The sequence below is a fragment of the Rhinolophus sinicus genome, linkage group LG06 (genome assembly GCF_036562045.2).
Source record: "Rhinolophus sinicus isolate RSC01 linkage group LG06, ASM3656204v1, whole genome shotgun sequence".
NCBI lineage: Eukaryota > Metazoa > Chordata > Mammalia > Chiroptera > Rhinolophidae > Rhinolophus > Rhinolophus sinicus.
The window spans coordinates 59,007,949-59,032,564 of record NC_133756.1 but is presented as its reverse complement, the minus strand read 5'-3'; the positions used below and the strand labels follow the sequence as shown (position 1 = coordinate 59,032,564).

Here is a 24,616-nt window from a genome sequence, read left to right as displayed (position 1 = left end):
ACTACCCATGCGGGTGGTGGGAGGGTATCTGGGCAGCACACTTATTATGTCAAGGATATGTTGTTTTGTAATTGTTAACATTACATTGGGGTAAACGGTATAAGTATTGAGACATAAGTCTTCCATTACACTTTGGAGAAATTCATTGAAAATAGCTTAGAAAAAAAGACCTCTGAGAAAAATTAAAAGAAATTGAAATTGTTTGATTCGAAGAGAAGAATCAAGAGATGAGGAGTTATAAGGAGAAGAGGGAACAGCTGTTTTCCATTTCTTTTAACAGAGAATAAGAACATTGTCTGGATATTAATGAGAGTGGAAAATATGCAGGCTGGTTTTGTAATAGTACCAGAAAGAAAGAGCGTCTTTTCTTAGCAATTTTGAATGCAGTATATAATTGTGTCTCATAATAACTGCACGTACTCATTTGATAAATATGTATTGAATGTCTTCAGTAGAAAAACCAACTGTTAGATGCTGCTTCCTGTTAGCATACAGGAGACAAACCAGGCACTAGATGTAAGGTGTCCTCCTAGTTCTGTGACTTTTGTGAAAGTGGTTAGCAGGTTAAGTGAGACTTCTTGAGAAATGGAAAATCTATATGATATCCTTTCAGTGGGGTAATATCCTAAGATGTTAGATATACAGTCAAGAATAGAATGGCTCTATAGTTAATCACACTTTGATGTCAATTAAGCTGACCTTCATATCTGAGTGTCTGTTGAATATTCCTTAGGAAATGTCAAGAGAAGCAAGAGAAGGTTAGTAATGCTGCTCCTATTTTCTTTGTCATTATTTACAGTGTATTATGTACACAGTGTAATTCATCAGCCAACTTTAATTTCATAAGCTATTCATTGTGTTTAAACAGTGCCTTTCTTATATTAAATATTTATGTCAGTCTTCGAGAAGAATACATTAAAATGGCAGATGGGGGTCGTTTTCAACATTTCCTTGATTGAAGGCAAGGGACCCCCTTGTGAATTTATAGTCTGCTTTCAAAGAAAGTTCACAATGTCTGATAATAACCCAAGGAGGCAAGAATTCCACCAATTCCCAGCACTGTGATTTCAAAAAGCAATGGCTGCAAACAATCTTCATGCTTCAGCAGCTCCCATTTTGAAACTGTTTGCAAGGGCAGTGAAGAATGGTGAACAAAAACATTTACAGTTGTATTGCCTATTAATAATTCAATAGGCATATACCTCTTGTGCATTAATATTACTCTTTCATCGATTTTTAACCACAGTAGCAAAGATAATTGGAAAATCAAAATTTTGACATGTTAAACAGGAAGGTATGTCCTAGACTCTAGAATTCTAGAACTTGAAAAGTGCTTTGGGAATCACGTCCTAGATTTCCTAAAGGAGGGATGTGCTTTTTTGCTTTACCATTTTCTGTTTGTGTTGGTAACTAATAAGCCTGAATCTAGGAATAATGGTTATTTTCCCCCTCAGAATGCTGTCTCCTAGTTAAACTTAGAAGAACTATACATTTTTAATTACATTACCTTCTTTGATAGTCATCATAAAAGCTACTGTCTTTAATAAGAGCTTTATTGAATATAAAAAAATAAATTTGTGAATTTTTATTAAAACCTTGGAAGATTATATATTAACTGTACCATGTGATTATTGATATTTGAGATGCTTCTTTCTTAACTAGTCTTTTCCCTTGTGTTTCATGTCAAAGGGAAATGATTGTTTCTGAAAATCCTTTTTCAGAGATAGCTGCTTAGAGCAGCTATTTCATTATTGTTTGGTAAGAGCTTTGAAAGTCTCAAGCGAGAGAAACGATGACTCTCATTGTATTTAAGTCACTTGACAATCAATAGTGGCTATCCTTGACGGATAGAGTGATTATTTTACAATTATACAAAATGTATGGGTGTATGGGGGTTCCATGGGTAGGCCTGTAATTTCAGAGTCCCTTTAAACTTATATTTTTCAAGTAATTGTCCAACAGTTATTAAGTGGGGATGTGAAGAAACCGATTTCATATAGTGAAATTGTGTCTTTATTTTAAAAAATGATTTATTGTGTGCATTGAGTGAACATCATATTTTAGCATGTAGTTCAGGAATTTTTCCACAAAGGTGCTTCCAAGAATCTATGAAACCCCTGAAATATCAAGCAAAATGCGACGTGTGGCTTGTTTTGGAAAAAGGATCCATAACTTCCATTGGTGTCAAAGGGGATCTCTCACCCAAAAAGATGAGTAAAATAGCCTGGACTAATCTTATTTTCCAGATGAAGGAACTGGGAATTCAGCAAAATCAAGTGACTTATTTAAAGTGAGACAATATTGGAAGTGCTACAATTAAAATCCTTTCTTCTACTGTACTGTCGCTGAGGTTTCCAATATTTTTTAGAAGTTCGATGTTCAGAACCTGAAATTGAAAAAGTTGTGAACCTTTTCCATACAAAAATCTATTCAACCCGAAATACCTATAGCCAGAGTCCTGGATTCATATCTCAGGGATATTGTTCTGCTTCCTTCTTAGCTTGAAGGTGTTATCTATCGAAGCCAGCCAATGTTCATTATGTCTTGTAAGTGAAAGTAAAAAATGCCTCCTCCCGCTTGCTAATTTCAGCCCTACCCAGTGGAAATGTAGCCTCTCCCTGTCCTAGCATTTGTTAGAATACATTCCCGCAGTTCCAGACAATATGGAGGGCTCCCAGTAGACACTGAAAGGATCCTCACTTCGGGGTCCAAGCTTAGTGGGATAACTTTCTTGGACAGATGGTGACAACAGATGGCTTTAATGTATGCAGCCACTCATTTGCTGGATTTTCTTTGGGGGTACTCCTGGTCTTCTCTGGGGATGGGGCACATAAAGGTATTATCCCATTCTTCCTAATACAGAAGGCTAGCCTTGGTGGTAAGGAAAGCAGGCTCCAGGGCAGCACAACGCAGGAGAAAATGGAAGGGAGAACACGGAAGAGCAGAAATGGTCCCCAGCAAGAGCAATAATAGGGAAAGTAAGATATAGCCAGGAAGGCAGCGAGATGGGGATGTTCTAACACACGCAGGTATTCACGGGGCAGGAATGACAGCAGATTGGATATTTCCTGTTTAAACTTTAATACTCTTTCTGTATTTTGATGTTAGTAGCAGTGATTTTTGCTTTATATTTGGCTTTTCCTTTTATAGTCATAATTATCAAAATTTGTGTGTGTGTCTGTGTGTGTCTGTGTGTGTGTGTGTGTGTGTGTGTGTGTGTGTGTGTATGTGTGTAGCAAGCAGGATGTGGGATGATGTATTATTTTTATTTTTAATTGTTGCTGACAGACACCAGCTCTGAAGATCTGCCCAGGTCCACCTCAGAGGTCAGTAGCAGGTGTGTTCTTGCCCTGGCAGATGGGCTGCTGATGGCCTTTACTGCATTTCATCCCAAAGCCACCTCACACCTACACCTCCTCCTCGCACCCCAAAGAATACAAAGGAAAAAGGCTCAGAGATGTGGCCACATTATTTTTTTTAAAGGGTGTCAGCTCCTGGTTTATGATTTTAGTACTTGTTTAAATACTCTGAAACTATATTTTCTTTTTCCTTTAACTTGAACTCGTCTTCATAAAATTGGTTTACAAGGAAATTTCTTTATCAAGTTGATTTAGATTTAACAGATCAAAAACGTAAGTGATTTCGGGACTTCTTTCTTGACAAAAAGTACCATGAAAAGCTGCATTAAAACAGCAAACCTAATTTTAAAAACATTTAATGAGTTAAAAAGCAGACTCAGACCAAACTAATGAAAGCTTCTTAAAAGAAGTCAGTAGAAGTGGTTTTAAGCATTTATTTCATTGCTTTTTTAACTCCTTGACTATTAACACTATAAACGTGAATTTGAGGGGAAAAAATTAACTTGTTTTTGAACTCTATAAAAAGTATTTTTTTTTCTTTTCATTAACTTTATTGTTTTTAAAGCCCTGCATGAAGCTCTATTTCTGTGCTTGGGTAGTTCCCGTTTGCAAATGGGGCAGTTTCTGCATATAGGTCTGAACAGGCTATGCCATAATTATCCTTTTTATTGTAACTTTACTGTCAAAGAAGTAGTTTTCTCCTCCAAATGGAAAATCTAGAGTAACTCAAATGCCTTACTAAACATATTGTGATTTCCAGTTTCCAAATGCAATGGCCCCTGGTCCAGCAAACAAAACCCATGCTGACACTTGGAATGGCTTTAATATCTCCTCATTGTTACTTTGGCATCTCACATAATAGTGACAGCAATAGTTGCTACTCTTTGTTTTTCACTCTGTGCCAGGCAGAGTGGGAATTGCTTTGCATGGATTATCTCATTTCATCAACCCTATGAACTGTGGGTGTGATTATCTTCATCTCACAGCTGAGGAAACCTAAGCTCAGAGACATGTAGTTAGCTCCCTGAGGACTGCCTAGCTAGTGAGTGGCAGAGCCAGAGTTCTAGCCCATGCTGAGTCTAAGACTTACTCTAGCATGAGCCAGTCTGCTATACTGATACATACATTAATTGATACACATTGAATGTGTTTTTTTTTTTTTCTAGTTACAATTCATCTTTGAAGCCACTTGAACTTAGACAACTAAGTGTATGTATAAATGACCTTGTACCGGGTATCAGGTTCTGTGCTGAGTTCTTTACTGGAAACTTTGCTGGCACTGAATTGTAATAGTGCAATTTCACTATGGTCATTTTACAAACAAGACATAGGAGATATTAATGTGCTCATTGTCACTGGCTAGTGAGAGGCCATCCCAGCCAGACAAAGCTGTTCTTTTGCTGGATGAGAACTGCTCAGACAAAGTACATCAAGGGTTTAAAGGGCAGTTAAATTCTTTTTCAAAATGTCTGATGGTATTTGTCTCTGTGAGCACTTTATGAAAAATGATTTCCTACCCACAGTAACAGTGGAAAACTTTTTTTGGGAAAAAAAATGTTTGAAGCATTTCCTTCCTTTCTGCCCCATCCCTTTCCTTCCTTTAGCAAATATTAGTTGAGTGTTTAGTACATGCTGTAGTCATTGTGAAGAGCTGGAGTCACCTAAATGAATAAAACATACACCCTCACCTGAAAGAACCTCTAGATTTTTTTTTGAGCAACTACTGTGTATTGCTTACTTTGATGTTTACAAATAAAGGAGTAAAACTTCATAAAATCTTCAGGGGTTTAATTTCACAGTGTAATTTATCTCCACATGTTTAATATGCATCTCAAACGGGGGGTTCTTTCTTTGTGCTCTAGTGCCCACACATAACCATAAAATCTTGTCATTGTATCACATACTCACCTCCCCCAATCCCATGTTCCTTTCAACTGTGGTGGAAATCCTATACATCATGCTGACACATAAGCCATTTGCAAGCTCTTTTTAAGAATTTGGAACCTGTATTCCTTTTGGGGATCAGTAATTGGGAAGTATGAAATCATAATGAGTATTTACTAAATTCAAGGAGGAAATTTTAGAAGTCTTTTAAAGGAGTAAAAATATGTATATATTTTTTAGGCTTTTAATAATTAAATATGTTTAAGTTGTTGCTATGTGCTCTCCTGAGTCCTAACCCATCGTTTGTTAAAGGGTGGTTATCAGTATCACCAGGTTATCACCCAGATGTACTTGAGTAGAATCTTGCCCACGCTGTCTCTCACTTGTATTTTTAAATGCTTTATAGGTGATTCTTAAACACAGTAGCAAGCATTGAGACCCTTTTTCTTTTCAATTTTGTTTGTATTTAAGCAGAAGCAGAAGCAACTGTGGTTTGGGTAAAAATAAACTTCAGAGGGATGCCTGATGACTTGTGAACTCTACGGGAACCCTCTGTAGATCTCTGCACACTGAGCTGACACAATGCCATCTGGCCCAAAGACCTCCCTTCCTGAAGAGAAGGGAACTTCTTCAATGGTTTTTAGTAGGATGAGGCCAGAGCCCCAAACACCAAATTCTAGAGTCTTGAAAACTCTCACTTCTTAGAGAATCTAATTTCCCAACCAACACAAAAGTGTTTCCCTAAAGAAAAATGGTGGGAGAGTTATTTTCTACTTTGTTCCGAAGAGACCTTTTTCTTTTTCTGATGAATTCATGTAATCCTCAGAGGCCCCTCCTAGAGGAACCCACCAAACAATATTAACTTTTATACTTGCTATGAGCTACCCTCTGCTAAGTACTTTTTGTGTTATTGAATTTACTGTTGTTAAATTTAATAATTCTGTGAGGTGGTCATTATTTATCCTCCGGTTGGTTAAATAACTTGCCCAAAGACACTGAGATAATCAGTAGAGGAGCTAGGAATCACACCTGGGTTGCCTAAATCTTAAAATTACAGCCTTACTTTCCTAAGGAGAGAAACATGGAAGATGGAGGTTCCTACTGTGAATTACAGAACATCCATCCCATGAAGCCATCATCTTTCTGAACTCATAATCAGCAGAGTAGCACCAAGCGAAAGGACTTGCTCAGCTCTCTGTAAAAAGGGGTCATCTCCTTTCTGAATTTAAGTGTTTACCTTATCCATGCGAATGTAGTACCCTTTGCCCCGGGGCAATAAAATAATTGTTTTGGTTTTAAAGGTCTTTCCTTCTGTCTCTTACAAGATTAGAATAAACAGAAGTGATGTTTATGTCAACAATGTTATTTAGCCAAATTCGTGACACTGTCAATGTGACAGCTAGATGATAGTTGACTCTAAGAAAGTGGGTGATATGTATGAAATAAAAACTAGGCACTCAAAATTAAGAATGCCTCTGCAACTGTAACTTTAGCACATTTGCCGGAATGTTATAATGTATTCACTGTAAAGTCTAGAAGCCTTATAAATATATGACTGGCAGTTGCCTCAGGCAGAAATCTTTTACTGATGCAATGAGATAAAAGTAATTAAGCTACATGTAGACTGATGGGTAATTAAATCCATGTGAAGCATTTTGTAACTAATTGCTATGTTCTAATCACAGATTGCTTTCTATTTGTCAAGGTAAGTGTATATAATTACACAGTCCTTATTTTCTTTAATCTGAAATCATCCCAGTTGGGTGAATATTTAAGCACTGTGAATCTTAGAATATTTGGTACATTTCTTGCATAAAGGTAATTTGCATATTTTTAATTTGAGGGCCTTTTATAGTAAATAGCTTTTAGTGTCACTGACAGCAGTTCTATGGTCAATAGAGATTTCTACAGTCTAGATTCCTTGTTTGTTTTTAAATTTATTTTTTAATAGTCCAGTTGGTTTGTTATTTACTGAATGCTAGTAATGTTCAAAGCATTATATGGACGGTGATACTGATCAGAGTAGTTTGAAAAGACCAACAATCAGTAAGTGGATTAAAAATAGACTATTTCAAGTGACACAGGTAAAATAAATAAATAGCTTTGGGAGTTGCAGAGTCTTCGTATGAGAGGGCAGTGTGGTCAGCGCATGGCAGGTATGACAGGCATTTCTAGAGTCAGGGCTAAAGGGGATTTCATTTCTTGAGAGTAGAATTTTGAGTAGATATAAATACAAAGCATGTTATTTTTTGTTTGTTTTGTTTTGTTTTGTTTTTTAAATACACGTTGCTTCTGCTGCTACGTGATACTGCCAGTGTGTTCCTGGGATGTCCTATGCATCTTTGTGCTCTAAACATAGTACCTGGCACATAGTACCTGGCACATGGCTGTCACTTAATATTTGTGGAATTATTGTGTAACATGTAACATGTTGAGCAAGAGGGAATCAAAGGTCATTTTCTGCAAATTATCTTCATTTGTGAACTTCCTTTTCTCATTTTCTTAGTTGGATAGAGAGAGTTTTCTGACCTTCAAGGTGTATTATAAGGCCATTGGATTTTTATAAAACCTTTCGTTCTACGTTATACATACTTTTTATTGAATTTAAGTGTGTGACATCATTGTTTATTGGTAATGACTTTTAAAAAGACTTGCAATTTATAATGAATATTCTTTAACTTTGGTTTTCTCTAAGTGGTAACTATAACGAAAGGCGTGTTTTTTCTAAGGCTAAGTTGGAATATGTTGGTTTGGGAGCCAGATACTTTCTCCCCTCATTTCTATTCCAGCTGTTAAAGCTTCCTGCCCTGTGTGCTGTGCAGGATTGGACCCTTGTGGCCGCACACTGGACCTGCCTCCCTGCCCTCTTCTTTTTCAGATGTAAATGTCATGTTGATTCCTTTACACTACTGTACCTCATCCCCTACATTTTCCTCTGTGTTAGTGCATATGTACGTCATAAGAGATTAGATGTAACATATTATATCTTTATTCTAAGTTTAATACCTCAAAAACATATTTTTCCCATTGCTTGCTGATATTACCATCTTCACCTCTCCCTGGCCTTCTCCTTAGTTATATTTGCCTGGTTTGTAAACAGTTAACTTAAAATTTTTCTGTCCAGTTATTTTCTTTAGCTCTCTTTCATAAATGTGTCATCGGTTTTGTTATGTGCCTTGGGAAATTTCACATAGGGCTCAGTGGTGACTATTTAATCTGCTGCTTAGTAATGATAATGGCAGTCTATGACATGTTTCAGAGGGTAGTCTTTTAGTTTCTAATTGCAAACACAGTATATAAAATTCTTCTTCTGTAGGTAGTGTGTGAAGCTTGTTATTTGAAGAAGAATGTGTTCACTTGGTGGATTTTTTTAATAAGGTGATAATTTGTAGAAGCATCCGGACATTTGCTTCTACAAATTAAATCAGGAAGCTTTACTCTGTGCTGAGGGAAGTAGGCTCTTGATTTGCCTTAGACCAAGACTGGTTTGGGGCTGCAACTTCACTTGACACCTCTGCAGTACAGCTGGTAAGCAGAGGTTCCCCACATGTGGACTCTCTTGTCCTGGAAATCCGTATCCTGACTTCATCTTCCTTTTTAACTTATATTTTGAAATAAGTCCAGACGTACAAAAATATTCTAAAAATAGTCCAGAGTTCACAGGTACCCTTCATCCAACTTCCAGTACACTAATCAATGTCAGAAAAATTAACACTGATATAATGCTATTACACTACCACAGACCATATTCACGTTTCACCCATTGCTCCACTAGTATCGTTTTTCCGGTCCGGGATTCAATCCAGGATCCCATGTAACGTTTAGTTGTCATGCATGTCTCCACTCACCTCCAGTCCGGACCAGTGCCTTTGTCTTTCTCTGCATTTCGTAATCTTGATATTTTTGAAGTGCACTGGCCAGTTCTTGTATAGCACCTCTCTCAATTTGGGTTTGTCTGATTTTTCTGCGTGATTAAGTTCAGATTATGTATTTCTTGGCAAAAATTCCACCGAAGTGATGTTGTGCACTTCCCATGGCATCATGATGTTGAGATGTCTCATTACAGGTGGGGTTCATTTTTATCACTTAGGTAAGGTGATGTCTGCCAAGTTTCTCCGCCATGAAATTACTATTTATCTCAATTAATAAGTATCTTATGGGATAGACTTCTGCAAGACTCTGCAAATATCCCGTTTCTCCTCACGTGCACACTGACTTTAATATCCATCGATGATTCTTACCTCCAATGATTATTGCTCTGGTGTTTGTCAGATGGTGATTTTCTACCTTTCTTTTTACATTTAGTAATTGGAATTATAAGGAAGGGCTGTGCTTTTCCCTCTTAATTTTTTTCAAATATTTATGTAAATATAGCTTGTGGATAGTTATTCTATACTTCAAATTCTATTACTGTCATTATTTATATTATTGCTCAAATTATCCCAGATTGGCCATTGGGAACTTCTGTAGATTGGTTTCTGTGATCTTTTGATATGCTATAATAATTCTTGAGCATTTCCTTTTTCTCTGGCACCAGACAATGTTCTAGGTTCATTTGGTATTTTTCCTGCCCCAGTCCTAGAATCGACCATTTCTCTAAGCAACTCTTGTTGTTTTTATTGGAGAATGGTATTTGGAAACTAAGATCTGGCCACTGTTTTGCTCATTGCTCCTTATGTATCATCTTCTAGCTTGATCTTTCACATCTCAAATTTGTGGAGCTCTGTTGGAACTGAAAAATACCCAGTGTACTTTTGTGTAAACTGATTGTCTTCAAATGATTTTCCAGTGAAACTCTTTTTCCTATTAAAATAAAAGAATGCTTTTTTTTTCTCATTTCAAAATAAAAATATTAAGTTAATGGATAGAATCATCTCAATTTTCAATATTTCTCAGAAAAAAATATTTTACCATTTGATGGTTACCCTCTTATTGGCTAGATATATAAAAGATGACAAATTAGTGCAAAAATAGGAAACAAGTATTATTAACATAAGCTCAATTTATTATGATTATTTTTGTAGTCTTTTTTTTTTCTGTTAACTACATATATTCAGTATATTCTAGGCATTCTCTGACTGTGTAATTTCTACTCTAATGGGAATAAGCAATTATATTTTGTGTTCTATTTGAAATACTATGACTTTCTTATGTTCCTGTGAGTTAAATAACTCGAAGAACTGCAGTTGTAGCCTCCTGGTTCAATTCCAAATGTTCTCATCCCTGCATCTTCTCCTTTTCCTCCATTCCTTCATGTTTTCTTTCTTCTTGACTTTTTGTCAGGTAAATAATCTAACCAACAAGTATTCATTGAATGCCTGCCATGTCTCAGGCACTGTCCTACTGCCAGAGATACATCAGTGAACAAAATAGATGAAAATCTCAGTCTTATGCTTTCAGTCTAGCTGGGGGTGGGGTGGAGAGACAATACACAATAAAATAATTAGAAATAAATTATAGGGTATGTTAGAAAGCGTTACTTCTCTCCAATGTTTCTTCTGCATGATTCTCCCTTCGGCTGTATTCACTGAGAAAGTCTCTCCATGGACATTGCTGGACATCTTTAAAAGAAATGATGAATGAAAGAGACCCTCTTAGCAGCTCAGCTTAATCCATAATCAGTGGAAGTCACATGAAATAACACAAAAGAATGAGGGAATTTCAGAATACAGAATACGCTTTTTTTTTTCCCATAAGGATTTTTATAGAATATTTAAGTGAACTCAAGTTTGAAGTATCAAAACAGTGCTTCCTGAAAGAGATTTGGCAGAATTAATAGAAGTAAATTAAAGCATTTTAAAAACTTTACCAATACACTTATGAAAAAAATAGAATGATTTTGCTATAAGGGGCTGAGTTGGGCCAGAGCAGTTACAGCAAGTGTTCTATTTTCAAAACATTTCTGCATAGTTAGAAAATACACAGTAACATACATATATTGGCTGCAGGAATGGAGGAAAAGGTAGAGAGTTTCCTTGTAATGGTTTCGAGGGCTCGTGGGAGATAGTGGATGTTAGTTTTTATTAAATTAGCATGAGTGCTTTGGTGATGATACTTCTTTTTTTCCAAAAGAAGTGTGAATCAGACTTGGAAATTCAGAGCTTTTTAAAGGATTTCTATTCAACTCATGTGTTAGTTAACAATAAGCAAGTCATTTTCCTCAATAAGCAAGTGTTTGTTTCCTCATTTTTTAATTATGAGATAAATAATGGTTTACAATGAGAGACAATTTGTAGATCTTTGAATGTGTCAAAGTTAGGAAGGAATGCTATTTGTTGTAAAAACTGCATTACTGAACATATTTGAGGAACTTTTAAATAGTGTTAAATAGAATAATAGTCTTGCTATTTTTTGAACATTGTGAACTATATAAAATGTGTATGTCAAAGAAGACTTAACATAATACACAAAATGGATATAGTAGAATCGGGAGTTTGTTAATGGTATTTTTTATTTATTAACTTTAATATTGTGCAAATTTTAATAAAATATAACATAAGCAAATAAATAAAAACAAATGTAAGTAAATTAAGTATAAAATGTATAGGGTATAGCATCTTACATTTATCAATCATACTATATAACTGAAGAATTTTCATTTTCTCTTGGTTATTTAGGAGAAAGTACAATTTATTAATGAATTCAAGTTCATGTTAATTCTTTCAGTTCTTGATAGTAAACCGTTCTATAGTCTGTATAACAGTGCTGTCCAATAAAAATGCAATGTGAGCCATGCATGTAACTTAAACATTTCTAGTAGCCACATTAAGAAAAGTAAAAGGATATAGGTTCAATTTATTTTATAAGATACTTTAATATACTCATTTTCACGTATAATCAACATAATTCTTAATGAGATATTTACTTTCTTTTTTTCATACTGAGTCTTCGAAATCTGTGTACTTACAGCACATCTCAATTTGGGCAAGCACATTTTAAGTGCTCAATAGCCACAGGTAACTGGTGGCTATCATATTGGATAGTGCAAACTTACTTTTAATGCATTTCTTATTTTTAATGCTACTAAAGCGTTCTTTCGAGATTTCAGTTGGTACTTCTTTTGTTGACATAATTACAGCCAGTTTTCTAGGTGTTCTCTTTGAGTCATTGAATTGGGATCAAAGAGTTTCTTTCTTGGAAGTTAAGAGATTAATTCTTATCCCTGCTCTGCTCCTGGTTGTTGTATAACTTTGGGCCAGTCGCTTAACTTTTCTGATCTTCGGAGTCTATGTTTTTGAAATGAAGTGATAAAGTCTTTTGGCATTTTCTAATTAGACAATTCTGCTCCTTAAAATTATCTTTGTGTTTGTTAATCAAATACTACTTTGATCAATTACCCTAACGTGTATTGTGTACGGCATAGTACCAAAGACAAAAAGGCGTTATCTAGTGGAATCTATTTTTAGTGAGCTATGGTGAGTGGCCTGTTGATAGAACATGAAGAGAGAGAAAAGTAGCCTTCATTCACTCTCAAGTATAGAATTGTGAAAGCCTTACATCATATCTGGGTACAAATGGAGAGACCTGAATTGGCATAATTGAGGCAAGGGAAAGGATGGGATCAGCAGAGCTATTGTTTTGTTGTTTTCCTTAGTGTCACCAACCAATTACATTTTAGCTTTCTTTGAAAAGTTGAATTATTGATGGTAAGAAATTATCTGTTCCCCTTTATGAGGTAGGTATTTTAAAATGGCATACTGTTTTCCCCTTAGGCTAGAGGAGAGTTAGCATTCGATTTTTAAATAGTGAATATTAGTTCTCTCGATTAGCCTCACAGAGCAAAATTTAATAAAGGTCATTGCACTTAATTATGCTTATAGAACAACTTATTTTAAAACACACTGACTTCATTGGTTGTTTTAGCTTCTAAGTGTTGTATAAGACAAAAAATTATGGACTTTACCAATATTTATTTAATCACAGCGATTCTTTTTCATTATGTAGTAACCATGTTCATTATGTAGTAACCATGTTCACCCATTTCCCCCTTTTTTTACTTTTTATTCACCAGAGAACATAACTATTTCAGATCTCTGCAACATTAGAACTGGAAAAGGCACACGTTACAATTACAAGATTATTTTAAGGAACCCACTTTTGGGTCAGGTGACAATTATGGTAGTTAAAAAGAGTAAAACTGATCTGAATTTTTCTGTTTATCATTATATTTATTTTCTTGCTGTGGTAGGCAGTTCTTGAGAGCGAGCCTATTTTTTTCTTTAATGAAGGAAGAATGACTTTTTCCTCTCTCCTTTTTCTGCCTCATAAGAGGATTCTATTTTACTTATTTTTATTTGTCCTTCTTTCAGAAGTTGTGGCAGTACTTTCAACCTCTTTAAAGACGCTTTGAGTTTGTAGCAAATGTCAGTTTATTGGTTGTCAACTTAAATGATGCTAAGTGAGAACCGGGCCTAATAATAGTACTTAAGTTCTGTTGCGTGGAAAGAAGGAAGGAGAAAAGAATATATAAAAGACTGGTTCCACTTCCTTTCCCTCCAAGTGCTTCCAATTAGAAAGCATAAATATGTTACTAGTCTCAGGTATTTTTACTTATTTCTATTTAAATTTGTTAGTCTTGTTTCATGTATTTTAGTCAATTATAATAAATTCCCCCCTCCAAAAAAAAAGAGTGAAAGAAACTAATTTCTTTCAGAAAAACCAGGCAATTTCATGATGTTATTCCTTTTTCTCTTCCTTCTTAATACACCAAATCTTGTGACTTAAGAATTCTAAAACTGCATTGAATACTTATGAGCTTAAGCATGAGAGTGTCTTAAAACATGGAGTTTTTGAGAGCTTTCACCAGCAAGTATAATATACATAGTGCATATGCATTGCATATGACAGCGGACAGGTTATCAACATGTGATTTTTGCTTTCCTACTCTGCTCTGTGAGCTTGAGCCTCTTGCAGCAACTTACGTCACCAATTGTAATTCACATCTAATAATTCTTTTTCACCACAAACCCCTCACTTTACCCCAACCACACTGACCTCTTTGTGGTTCCTTAGAAACTGTAATCATGCTCTTGCTTGTTCTTTGTACTCATATCCCCTCTGCTTCAAGTGCCCCTCCTTCAGAGAGCTGAGCTATGTTGCTTAGTACTTTGGTTCATTCAGGTTTCGTGTCAAGGTGAGTCGTCTTCAACTATTCCCTGTAAAAAAATAATAGCAGTGTCCTCTCCCAACCATTTTGTCAATCATTTCATTTATCGTGCTTTAAAAACTTTCACTAGCGCTTATTTTACTTGACAGTGTATTATTGATCTCTTAGCTTATTGTCTCTCTCAGTTGAATAAATTTCACGAGAGCAGAGACCTTGTCTCTAAGACCTAGAACAGTGTCTGGCATATAATAATAACAAATACTTGGTAGAAGAAGAATGAGTGTATGAATGGATGATGCTTTATTTGCATTAGGGACACCTAAACTTATACCTGATGAGCCCTCCAACTGAGCATAAGAATATAATAGAAAAATGGAAAACAACCTTTACTATTTAAATACTTGAAATACTAATTTATATTTAAAGTCACATTTTCCTAATTCTAACTACAGAATTTCAGTTCTTATTTGATTTGCTGATGTTCACTTTTGAGAAAGACCTTTAGGACTAATATTAAAATGTGAGTCATACAAATATTGTATCCTTTTAAAATTTAAGTTCTATTTGTTTTTCCTTCTTTGAGTTCAGTGGCCCAAATAATGCAAAATCCTTTGCTCCCAAGTTTCCTTTATGCTCCAAACCATTCTATTAACTCTTGAAGTTAGTCTTGGAATCTAGATAAATTTCTATAATCACCATGATCAGCTGATAACAAATCTTTTCTGAGAAAAAAGTACTGTATTGCAGGCATCCATCTATTTCCTTTTTTCCTCTTCCTATTTCCTTTTGTATCTTTAGTGTTTGGACTGCTGGGAGTTGATTCTGTTGTGGTGTTTTAAAGACAAAATAGCATCCCTCCCCACATCCTGCTGAAACATCAGAGTCCGTTCATAGACACTGTTGTCTGTATTTCTCTAGGGGTGTTTGAAAAAGCCCATATATGGAACAAAACACTCTGTGGTATTAAGTGGATATACTTAATCTGCCTCATTGAGGCTTATTGCAGATTTTGGACACTGGGGAGTCAGATGCCTTGTTTCCATCTTGTCATCTTTTTGTGGTGAAATTTAGTTTGTTTTTAGCTTTCCATTATTTCCAGATTCTACAGAAGTATGGAAATAAACAATATTCTCTCTGATTATGACCTTTTGAAAAGAAATAAATTAAGTCGCCCATGTTTAGCAACATTATCAATTTATGCCAACAAGTTTTTTCTGTGTGTCACTATAATCACAGATGTCAGGATGCCCTGGAAATACTCTCTTTGTTAACTATTGTTACTAAAGCAATATAAAAGGTATTTTTAAAGTTTAACTGTTTAATTAAATAGCTAATTTATCTATCTGCACTTCTAAATAAAACATGATTTGTAGTCACTTGCTGTGCTCTCCAACATGACTGTAGAATAGTACGGAGCTTTAAGCAAGACTGCTAATCTAGTAGTGTAGAAAACTCATTGATATTTCCTTATTGGCTAATATAGGACTTAGTGCACTCCTGTACACACTCTGTGTATGTGCATGTGTATGGAACCAAAATGTATTGAATGCTTCCCAAGTGCTATGCACCGTAATCGGTCCTAGGTGTCTGGGCTTTTTAAAAAAGATTTTTGCACCTCTGCCAGGTAGATGCTTACATCCTATCAGGAGAGACAAGCAATTAAACCAGTAATTATAATGCACTGTGATAACAGAATTTGCACAAAATGTTTGGGAGTACAGGAGAGCTGCATCTAACTGAGTCTGGGTGGTGAAGAAAGTTTCCTGGAAGACGTGTGCATTATGCACAGAGTAGACGGCGTTTTAGATGGAGGGAACAGCATGTGCTATAGCACAGAGGCCTGAGCTACAGTGAGTTGCACAAGGAAATACGATGGGTTAGCCTGGCTGCAGCCAAAGTGTCATCCAACGTTAAGCTGGCAAAGAGCAGTAATTGTATTGTGATTATGAGCAAGAATGTTCTTGATCTAGAAGATATGTGCTAACTTATTTAGGTTTAAAGTGCCATCATGTCTACAAAAAATTCTCAGAAGGTTCAGGGAAAAAAATGTGTTTGTGGAGAGAGCGTGTCACAGATGTGACAAAATGTTATACATGAGTCTGAGTGAAGCTGGAATAGGTGTTCATTGTAGTAATTGTGAAACTTTCCGGTAAATTTAGCATTGTTCAAAAGAAAACATTAGAGAAAAAAACCTTCAGGTCACTAATAATTTTTGTTTCAAGTTTGTAAAAGTAGTAAAACATGATATAATTGAAGAATGGGTAATAATTTTCTTTTGTTGTGGCCTATTAATTGGGTTATTAGTGATGTAAAATTGTTATATGAAAGATAGCCTTAGTTGGTCCTCTTAGAATGCTATCTTTAATAAAATTGTCATGTAAATCCTTTTTCTACTTAACAGGATATTAACATAAAACCCTTGAGTGTCTAATAATAGGATTAGAAGGGACCAAAGAAGTTATATTGTCTGCTTCTCTATTTAAAGAAGAAGCTGAAAAGGTAGAAGGATGCCTATGAATATTGTTTCTTAGAAGCATCTCCGTTGAATTTCCATGACCTTTCAAATGTTTAAACAGAGGGTCGTATTTATTTTTGAATTTTCTAAGATTATTGTTTTAAGAAGAAAGAGCCTATAAAAATCTAATTAATATGCACTGTGACCCTTAAAAAAGAGCATCAGGAATCAAGAGCAGAGAATTTAATGAATATTAACTAAATGTAACATAATGTATGTTTAATTTGTATTCATAAATTTATAAACATAATGTATGTTTAATTAATTTATAGTTTATTGAATTTATTTTTGACCATTAAGGAAAACGAAACCTGAAGACTGGTATGGAATGGTGGAGAAAGAAGAGAGGATGGGATTTAGAGGAGGAAGGAAAGGCAGGGGAGCAATGGAGAACAGAAGACAGGAGAAGGGGAGAGAATATGTCTTTTGAGGAAGAAAAATTTAGCCGATTTTGAGGTGATTTTCTTTGTTTGGTTGATGTAGATTATCTTGCCGTCTAGGGCTCTTTAACTATTGATACCATTAATCATAGTTTACAATTTTCATATTTTTGTGATCCCTATTTTTGGAGACTCTACTTATAATGGAATAATTGAAGCAACTTATTGTGGAAATTTCCCTGGTGATAAAGCAAAGGCTACTAGAGAAATGTCACTTCTCTGACCAGATGAAATCAATCTTCACCCATATTTTAATTTATTACAACAAAGCTCATACACAGGAAAATTATAGTGAGTCATAAACATTTGAAATTGAGTTTTGGCAAAGTTTGATTTTCAAAAAAGATTTCTTTCTTGTGAGATTATTTTTTTGAGAATATTATCTTTTATTATTAACCTTTATGTCTTCTACTTTTTCCATCCTCTGTCATCTCACATCACTATGGAGCAGAGATCAGAATCTAGCTGTTGAGGTTGTTTGCTATTCAGGGAATAATAGCCACATGTTTCAACTATAGGCTGGTCTGTAATTACTTCGGTAAAATGATAATAGATTCTAATAACTAAACTTTTCCCTTGTAAGATACATTTCATTTCTCCCTAGTATTTGCTGTTCTTTTTACCAAAATCCACACAACAAAAGGCTAGATGATCTGATGAACCTAATAATGTTCATTAGAAAAGTCATATAGACTGAACAATTTAAGGAAAATGAACAAAAGTCAGGTAGATGAACAATTTTAGGAAAAATAAAATTTCACCTTGGTTGCTTAAAAGAAAAGATAATTTTTGTCTCCCAATTTTCCACCAACCACTTTTTTTTTTTTTTTTTTTTGCATGTATTTATTTTTACAGGCATGGGAGTTTTTACTGGATATTCACTGCTCTTATCTCACTTCTTCCTGCTTGCTTCTCTTTTTCATTTCATGTATTTGTTTTTCTGACGTGTATTAATTACAGTCCACTTTATAGTGCAGACTGGGCCTATCTCACTGGGGCTGACATCATATCCACTTCCAGCCAGCCCAGTGCTCCCTTCATTTTGGTTTCTAATGCCGTGTTCTGCGATACCCACCCCCTGCACCATCGCCAGTAGGGATATATGGGAAGTTCCCAGAGTGTCTGTCCCTGGCCCTTTGCCAGCTCCTGGATAATAGCCAATGTTAGATCACAGAAGTTCAATGATGTCTCCGTATCTGTTATGAGCTGGAACTGCTGCAGGGCACATAGTAGGTAGCAGCCTAATAAAGGTCCGATGGGCAAATAAATAGATGTGCAAAGGAATATAGCTCATAACTGAAGTCCTTAAAGAATGAAGCTGTTTAGGGAAGCACTTCGGTCTGTAAGTATAGCCAATTAAGTGTGCAGATAGAAGCATGCATGAGCCCCCATATCCATTAGTGATTGCAGACTGCAGCCTTCAGTTTCCCTGGTGAATTCATATGCAAGCTGACCTGACAGGAACTGCTGGCACTGTGAGTAATCACAAGAATTCTCAGGGCAGAGGATGTCAGGCGTTGAGGATTCCATACTTAGCTTCACCTGTAGTATGAAATCATTTTCTATATCCTAACTCTTCAAGGGATCAGCTTTCATTAGAATTCATGCTTGGAATACAGCCTTACAAAAATCTGAACTTTCTCACATTGATTAAGAGCAAAATCATCTTTGACAAATGTTTGGATTGAATTGGCCAGGCACCGTTTTGCAGTCCAGGGGTTTCCCATTTTGCACGTGTTCTCTCATTTCATTGTGTCGTAAGTCAGGTTGCTATTATAGAGAGCGCTGTCGCAGCCTTGATCTTGGAGACATCAAGACCATTATTCCTGTTGTTGCTGATTTAGTGTTACAGCTGCTTCCTCTTCATGTGATTTAATTTGAAGTTTCAGCCCACCAGGGGGCTATTGGTCCCCACCTATGCAGCTTTAAGAGCTGGCTGCTGCTGTTTCTGCATGGATGTTATTTCCATTCCTATTCATGGTGATTTTTCCCCTTCTGTATTCATCTAGCAACAGCAAGGCACTGTTCCAGGAACTCGCTCTCTCTACATAAGGCGTAACATGGAACCATTTGGATGGAAAAATTATAAATTAAAATTATTCTGTTCATTTTAAAATATTCATATTGTGTTGCTCAAATGCCAGTAACTGGAAAATCACGGATAATGTCCTGTTTTTATAACCTTTTTCAGAGTGTATTAAAATCTGTTTGTGTTGTTACTTAGCCATCTCTTTTCCTGGGGTGGATTTTGTGATAAGATTTTTCTTTTTTTTTGAAAAGGTTGTATGAGTCCAGTGTCAGATGGCATATATAATGTTAAAATAAAGATGATGCCACTAACTGCAACCCATTTTTAAAAATAAAATAATGTTTACTCCATGTATAGAGAATATTTATAAAACTATGAGACTACAGAGGGAGACTATAAAATGGCAGACTATTTCTTTTAAGGATAAAAATTTTTTATTAAGTGATTAAAACTAAGCAATAGTTTATTAATTTCTGGAACTGCATATTTAATTTAAATAAAGAAAACCCATATATTCATAACACTACTGACTTTCAAATACTAAAAACATCTCCAACTTTTTAAATGGAGCTTTTTATTTTGATACCATCGATTTTCTATGCTAAGTCATTGATTTATTAATTTCAGGAAACTAAAATCCTATAATCCTATTTCTATCCTTGTATTTTCTCTGTTGTATGGGTGTGGGTGAGGGTGTGCATGTTTTTGTGTGGATCAGCTATGTTTTTGATCAAGTAAATATCATTTTTGATCAAGTAAATTATATCTCTTATACGAAAGGAAACAGTAGTGATTAGAGATCTTCGTGTATGTATTTTTTCACCTCTGTCACATGCAGTAAGGAGAGGGAAGATCTTTACTTTTTGTTTCTGTATTCTGTAAATTTTAAGTTCACATTCACATAAAAGCCATGCGTTTTATTTGTTGTCTCTCTTGGCTAGGAATATTTAAATGTATTTTTGAAATTCTTCTGTTCCGTCAACTAAAGACAATTTAAAATTATAATTTTAAGACTCTTTCTAGAAACTTACACTTCTGGTTCAGGCTGTAGCCTTTCTTTGTGTACTTGGTGGATGTGTTGAGGTTCTTCAGAAGCAACAAATCACTTTACATGAACAAATTTCACAGGCCCATTGTACTGTTTGTTGAGCCTTGTGAATCCTTTGGCCTTTTAAAATAGGCTAATCCTTTAATTGAATATGCGTTCAGAAAGGTTCTGTGTGCCATGCAAACCTGGGTGGCTCTTGCTAACTCTGTTTTGTTCCTTTTACTTAATACTAAGTTATCTAAAAGCAGTTCCTTTCGATTTTTAGAAGGAAGTTACTGTAGTCTGTAATAATTGAAGACAGGATTCTTTGTAACAACAATAGCAACAAAACATGCATACATTTTCCTAAGGTTTGATTGATGAAAAATAGGATGCAAGCTGTCAGTAAACAGGTTTTCCGACTCAAATACTTAGTTTACGCAGCAACCAACTTCTTGAATGCAGCCATATCATGCATTCTATTCTTAATTGAAAAAAGACGACAAATTAGAATAGTTACTACAGGAGAAATGGATACCTCATTATTAATGATTTGTGAGTTGAATCTTAACTACACTTGACATCTTTCCTTGGGTTGGTGACAGACTGATTAGTGAGTTAACTGCTGATAGCACCTATTCTGTAGAGTGACTGTTCAGTTCCTGGGCTTATGGTATTCAATGAAATAGGCATTCTGTGTGATGGGCCTGCAGCTTTAGTCTTGATCAAAGTGCTTGGAAGCACTGTTGAACTGATTGACGATGAATGTTAATCAGTCCGTAGGACGCACTGATAATTTACAGCATGGTTGTAACTCTCTGGTGTTCATAAAATGAACTTAATAACCCAGTGCCACCATGGGATAAGCTGCTTTTTTTCCCTGCAATTGAATACCCAGACTGCCTGCATAAAAACATTGAGAAATACTGCATTAAAAGGGTGAGCAGCTGTATGATGAAGGAAACAGCTCTGCAACAGATTTGTTAATTATCTCCTTTGATTCACAGAGGGTGTGTGTGAGATATGGTTGACCAGTGAAGACACTGGGGCTTATGGCAGAGATATTGGCACCGATCTCCCCGCACTACTGTGGAAACTGGTGGAAGTGATTCCTGAGGGAGCAATGCTGAGGCTTGGCATGACAAATCCACCCTATATTTTAGAGCATCTGGAGGTAAGGAAAAGCACCCCATTTCTATGCTGACACAGACAAGAACCAATCCAGACAATGTGGCAACATCAGCATCATCACATGAGCTTCATTTTAAACCACTTTCACATTTTTAAATTTTTTTTTGTGTGTGGTCCCATGTTACCAAGAATGAATTGAGAATTCCAAATCCCCGTCTTTGTCAGTCTGCACATCTTGTTTTTGCTTCTTCACCATTAATTAATGTTGCCATCTTGTCACAGTTCTTTGTTTCTTCTTTGCAGCCCTTCAGTTTTCCATTGCATAAATTTGCTTCAATCCTCTTTGTATAACCCTTATCTAGGTCAGGGCTGCTAATATGTTGCATTAATTTTGCAGCCAACAGTGAACATCACATTATCTATTATATGATTATTAGTCCTGTCTGCAGGGATACTGGGCTGTAAGTGTGAGGATGTTTTAAATTTCATCCCTTTGTCTGGAGATAGTTAGGGGTGAGTAGATTCAAAGACACACAAAGTTGGGTATTCTTCCATTTATTCTCTTGTGATCACTGTGAAAAAAGCAATTGTAATAATGTGAGATCCTTGGTTTCAGTTTTATACCTTGCATGGATCAGGATGCTTCCCTTCAAGTGGCTTACCACTGAACTAGAGAAATAGCTGTGTGTGTACAGGTAACTGTGGTACCCGATGACAAATGCCACAATAAATATGAGGGAAGACTATAAACAGGGAGCAACCATTTAAATGATCCTAGCACATGCTAGGATCCATGATTGTTATTTGGGAAATAATATATAAAATATAGAAAATAAAATAATTATATTAGATCCATATTTATGGAGAATAAATTTAGTAAGTGCTGTTGGAAAGTCATGTGCAAAGTATATGAATGAGTCACTTGTACTTTTAATCAGTTGTGTCCTTTGCAGTTAGTTTTTTGCAGAAAAATAAGATCGCAAAAATTTAGAAGCTAGTTGCTATAATTTAATGCAGAAATGCAAATGAATATTCAAAGACTTAAAAAATTGTTTCTGTTGATTTGATTTGACGCCTATACTTGTTGAGTGTGTTGCTGAAAAGCCTTCCTAATATCAGCAACGCATTTAAAAAATTCTGAAAACAGTTGATAGCGATCTGATTGTTAATTATAAATATATGATGAAGCAATTTAGCGATTTCAGTTTTGTTATTCATGTTTTCCTAGCCAAATCTTTTAGTAAAGCTATACAATTTATATGTTAACTTTGGTACTTTGGGCAGTGTAGGACAATTATTATTTGCTATTTAAAAATAAGTTGCAGGCATGCCAGTTTTTACATACTCTTTAACTCAGCACTTGAGAAAGCAAGTGATTATTTGTAAAAATCAAATATGCTAAGAGCTATAGCAGTCTTGCTATATTTACAGTCGGTGTGAGACGTACATCGTGAAGACCAGATGAGCTAGATGTGTGATGGGTAGGAAGAGCAGGAAGCCCTACTAGTAGACAGTCAGTAAACAATTTTGTCAGGGATCGAGGGAACCATGGTAGCCAGAGTCAGAGAAGTTCAGATAGGGAGTCAACACAAGGTAAAAAATTGTGTGCTGGCTCTGAGGAGACTAACCAAATATATGTTGGAATAAATTCATCACTTCAATTAATTACAAGATTGCATAAACTAGTACCGCATTTATGGCAAATCCTAATGCTCAGCACCTAAAGTAGTACTAGTTGTTGACCTCTGAATAGATGCTCCAGGAGCATGTCTAAAAAAATCAACAGAAGATGATAAATATAGCTTTATATTTTACCTGGAAAAACATCAGGTGTTTAGTTCATAGACTGCGGTCAGAATGATAAGTTCTGATTGTCATGACATTACCGTTTTTACATTCTTGCTGTAAGATATTTATAATGTTGGCCTTTCCTTCCACATTGTCATTTTCCTGAGTCAAGGATGTTGTCATATCTTTCTCTGGACCTACCCCACCCAGGAACGGCTCAATAAATAGTGAATGAAAGAATGAATAAAGGAAGAGCCTTCGTCATAAAATAAATTGTAGAACCCACTCTACACAAGGTGTGAAAATTAAGTTGGCAAACTCATAGCAACGATATTGCTAACCTTTTTTTAATATCAGAGGGATTAGTCATTATGAATTTATACCAACTGGACAAACAGTTAACCAAGTTTATTATTTGGAAGTACTGAAAAGCCTATGTGAAAAAGTTAGACAACCTGAACTTTTGGCCAACAATTCATGGCTCTTGCATCACGACAATGCACCAGCTCACACGGCACTGTCTATAAGGGAGATTTTAGCCAGTAAACAAATAGCTGTATTGGAACACCCTCCCTACTCACCAGCTGGCCTCCAATGACTTCTTTCTTTACTCAAAGATAAAGGAAATATTGAAAGGAAGACATTTTGATGACATTCAGGACATCACAGTTAATATGATGACAGCTCTGATGGCCATTCCGGAAAGAGTTCCAAAATTGCTTTGAAGGGTGGACTAAGCACTGGCATCGGTACATAGCTCCCCAAGGGGAGTACTTCAAAGGTGACCGTAGTGATATTCAGCAATGAGATATGCAGTACATTTTCTAGGATGAGTTTGCAAACTTAATTGTCAGATCTCGTCCAGATTTTTGAAGTCTTAACATTCTGGCCAGAAGAGGCAGCAGAAGATGACAAAGTAAAGAAGCTTCAAGGGTGCGAGTTTGTCCAAAGAAAGCCACTCTTTCCTATGCACTTCCTAAGCAGGGAGTATTCCAGTCCTTCTGTGTCACATCGAAGGAGAAAGCAGTCCAAAGGAAACAGATGAAAATGAAACAAGCAGAGGTGTGCAAGAATGAAAGACCCACACTATTCAGAAGAAAGGGCTTGGAATATTTTCCTTTGTTCCTTTGACAAAACCTTTACCCCATGGAAGTTCTCATCCTCCTTTGAGTGGAAGAGCCCAGAGTTTTCAGCGTTCCATAAACACATCCTTATGTAACAGGCCAGGTAACTGATTTCCAGAGGCCTCCCAGTGTGAAAAGGGATGTTGGGGAAGGGAGCCCAGACCTGGCGAGCCTCGGCCCGTGCTCAGCAATACATTATTTCCCCATTTTCCT

At 35.9% G+C, this 24,616-nt stretch overlaps 1 protein-coding gene across 4 annotated transcripts in view; it reads left to right on the top strand.

Annotated features, from left to right (window-relative positions):
• The window catches only part of CDKAL1 (CDKAL1 threonylcarbamoyladenosine tRNA methylthiotransferase), a 615,432-nt gene that overhangs the window by 356,014 nt on the left and 234,802 nt on the right, over nt 1-24,616 (top strand). For all 4 annotated transcript variants that reach the window (XM_019734279.2, XM_019734280.2, XM_074335173.1 and 1 more), the window contains exon 10: nt 21,368-21,534. In XM_019734279.2, the coding sequence (XP_019589838.2) occupies nt 21,368-21,534 (167 nt within the window). The remainder of the gene's footprint in view (nt 1-21,367; nt 21,535-24,616) is intronic.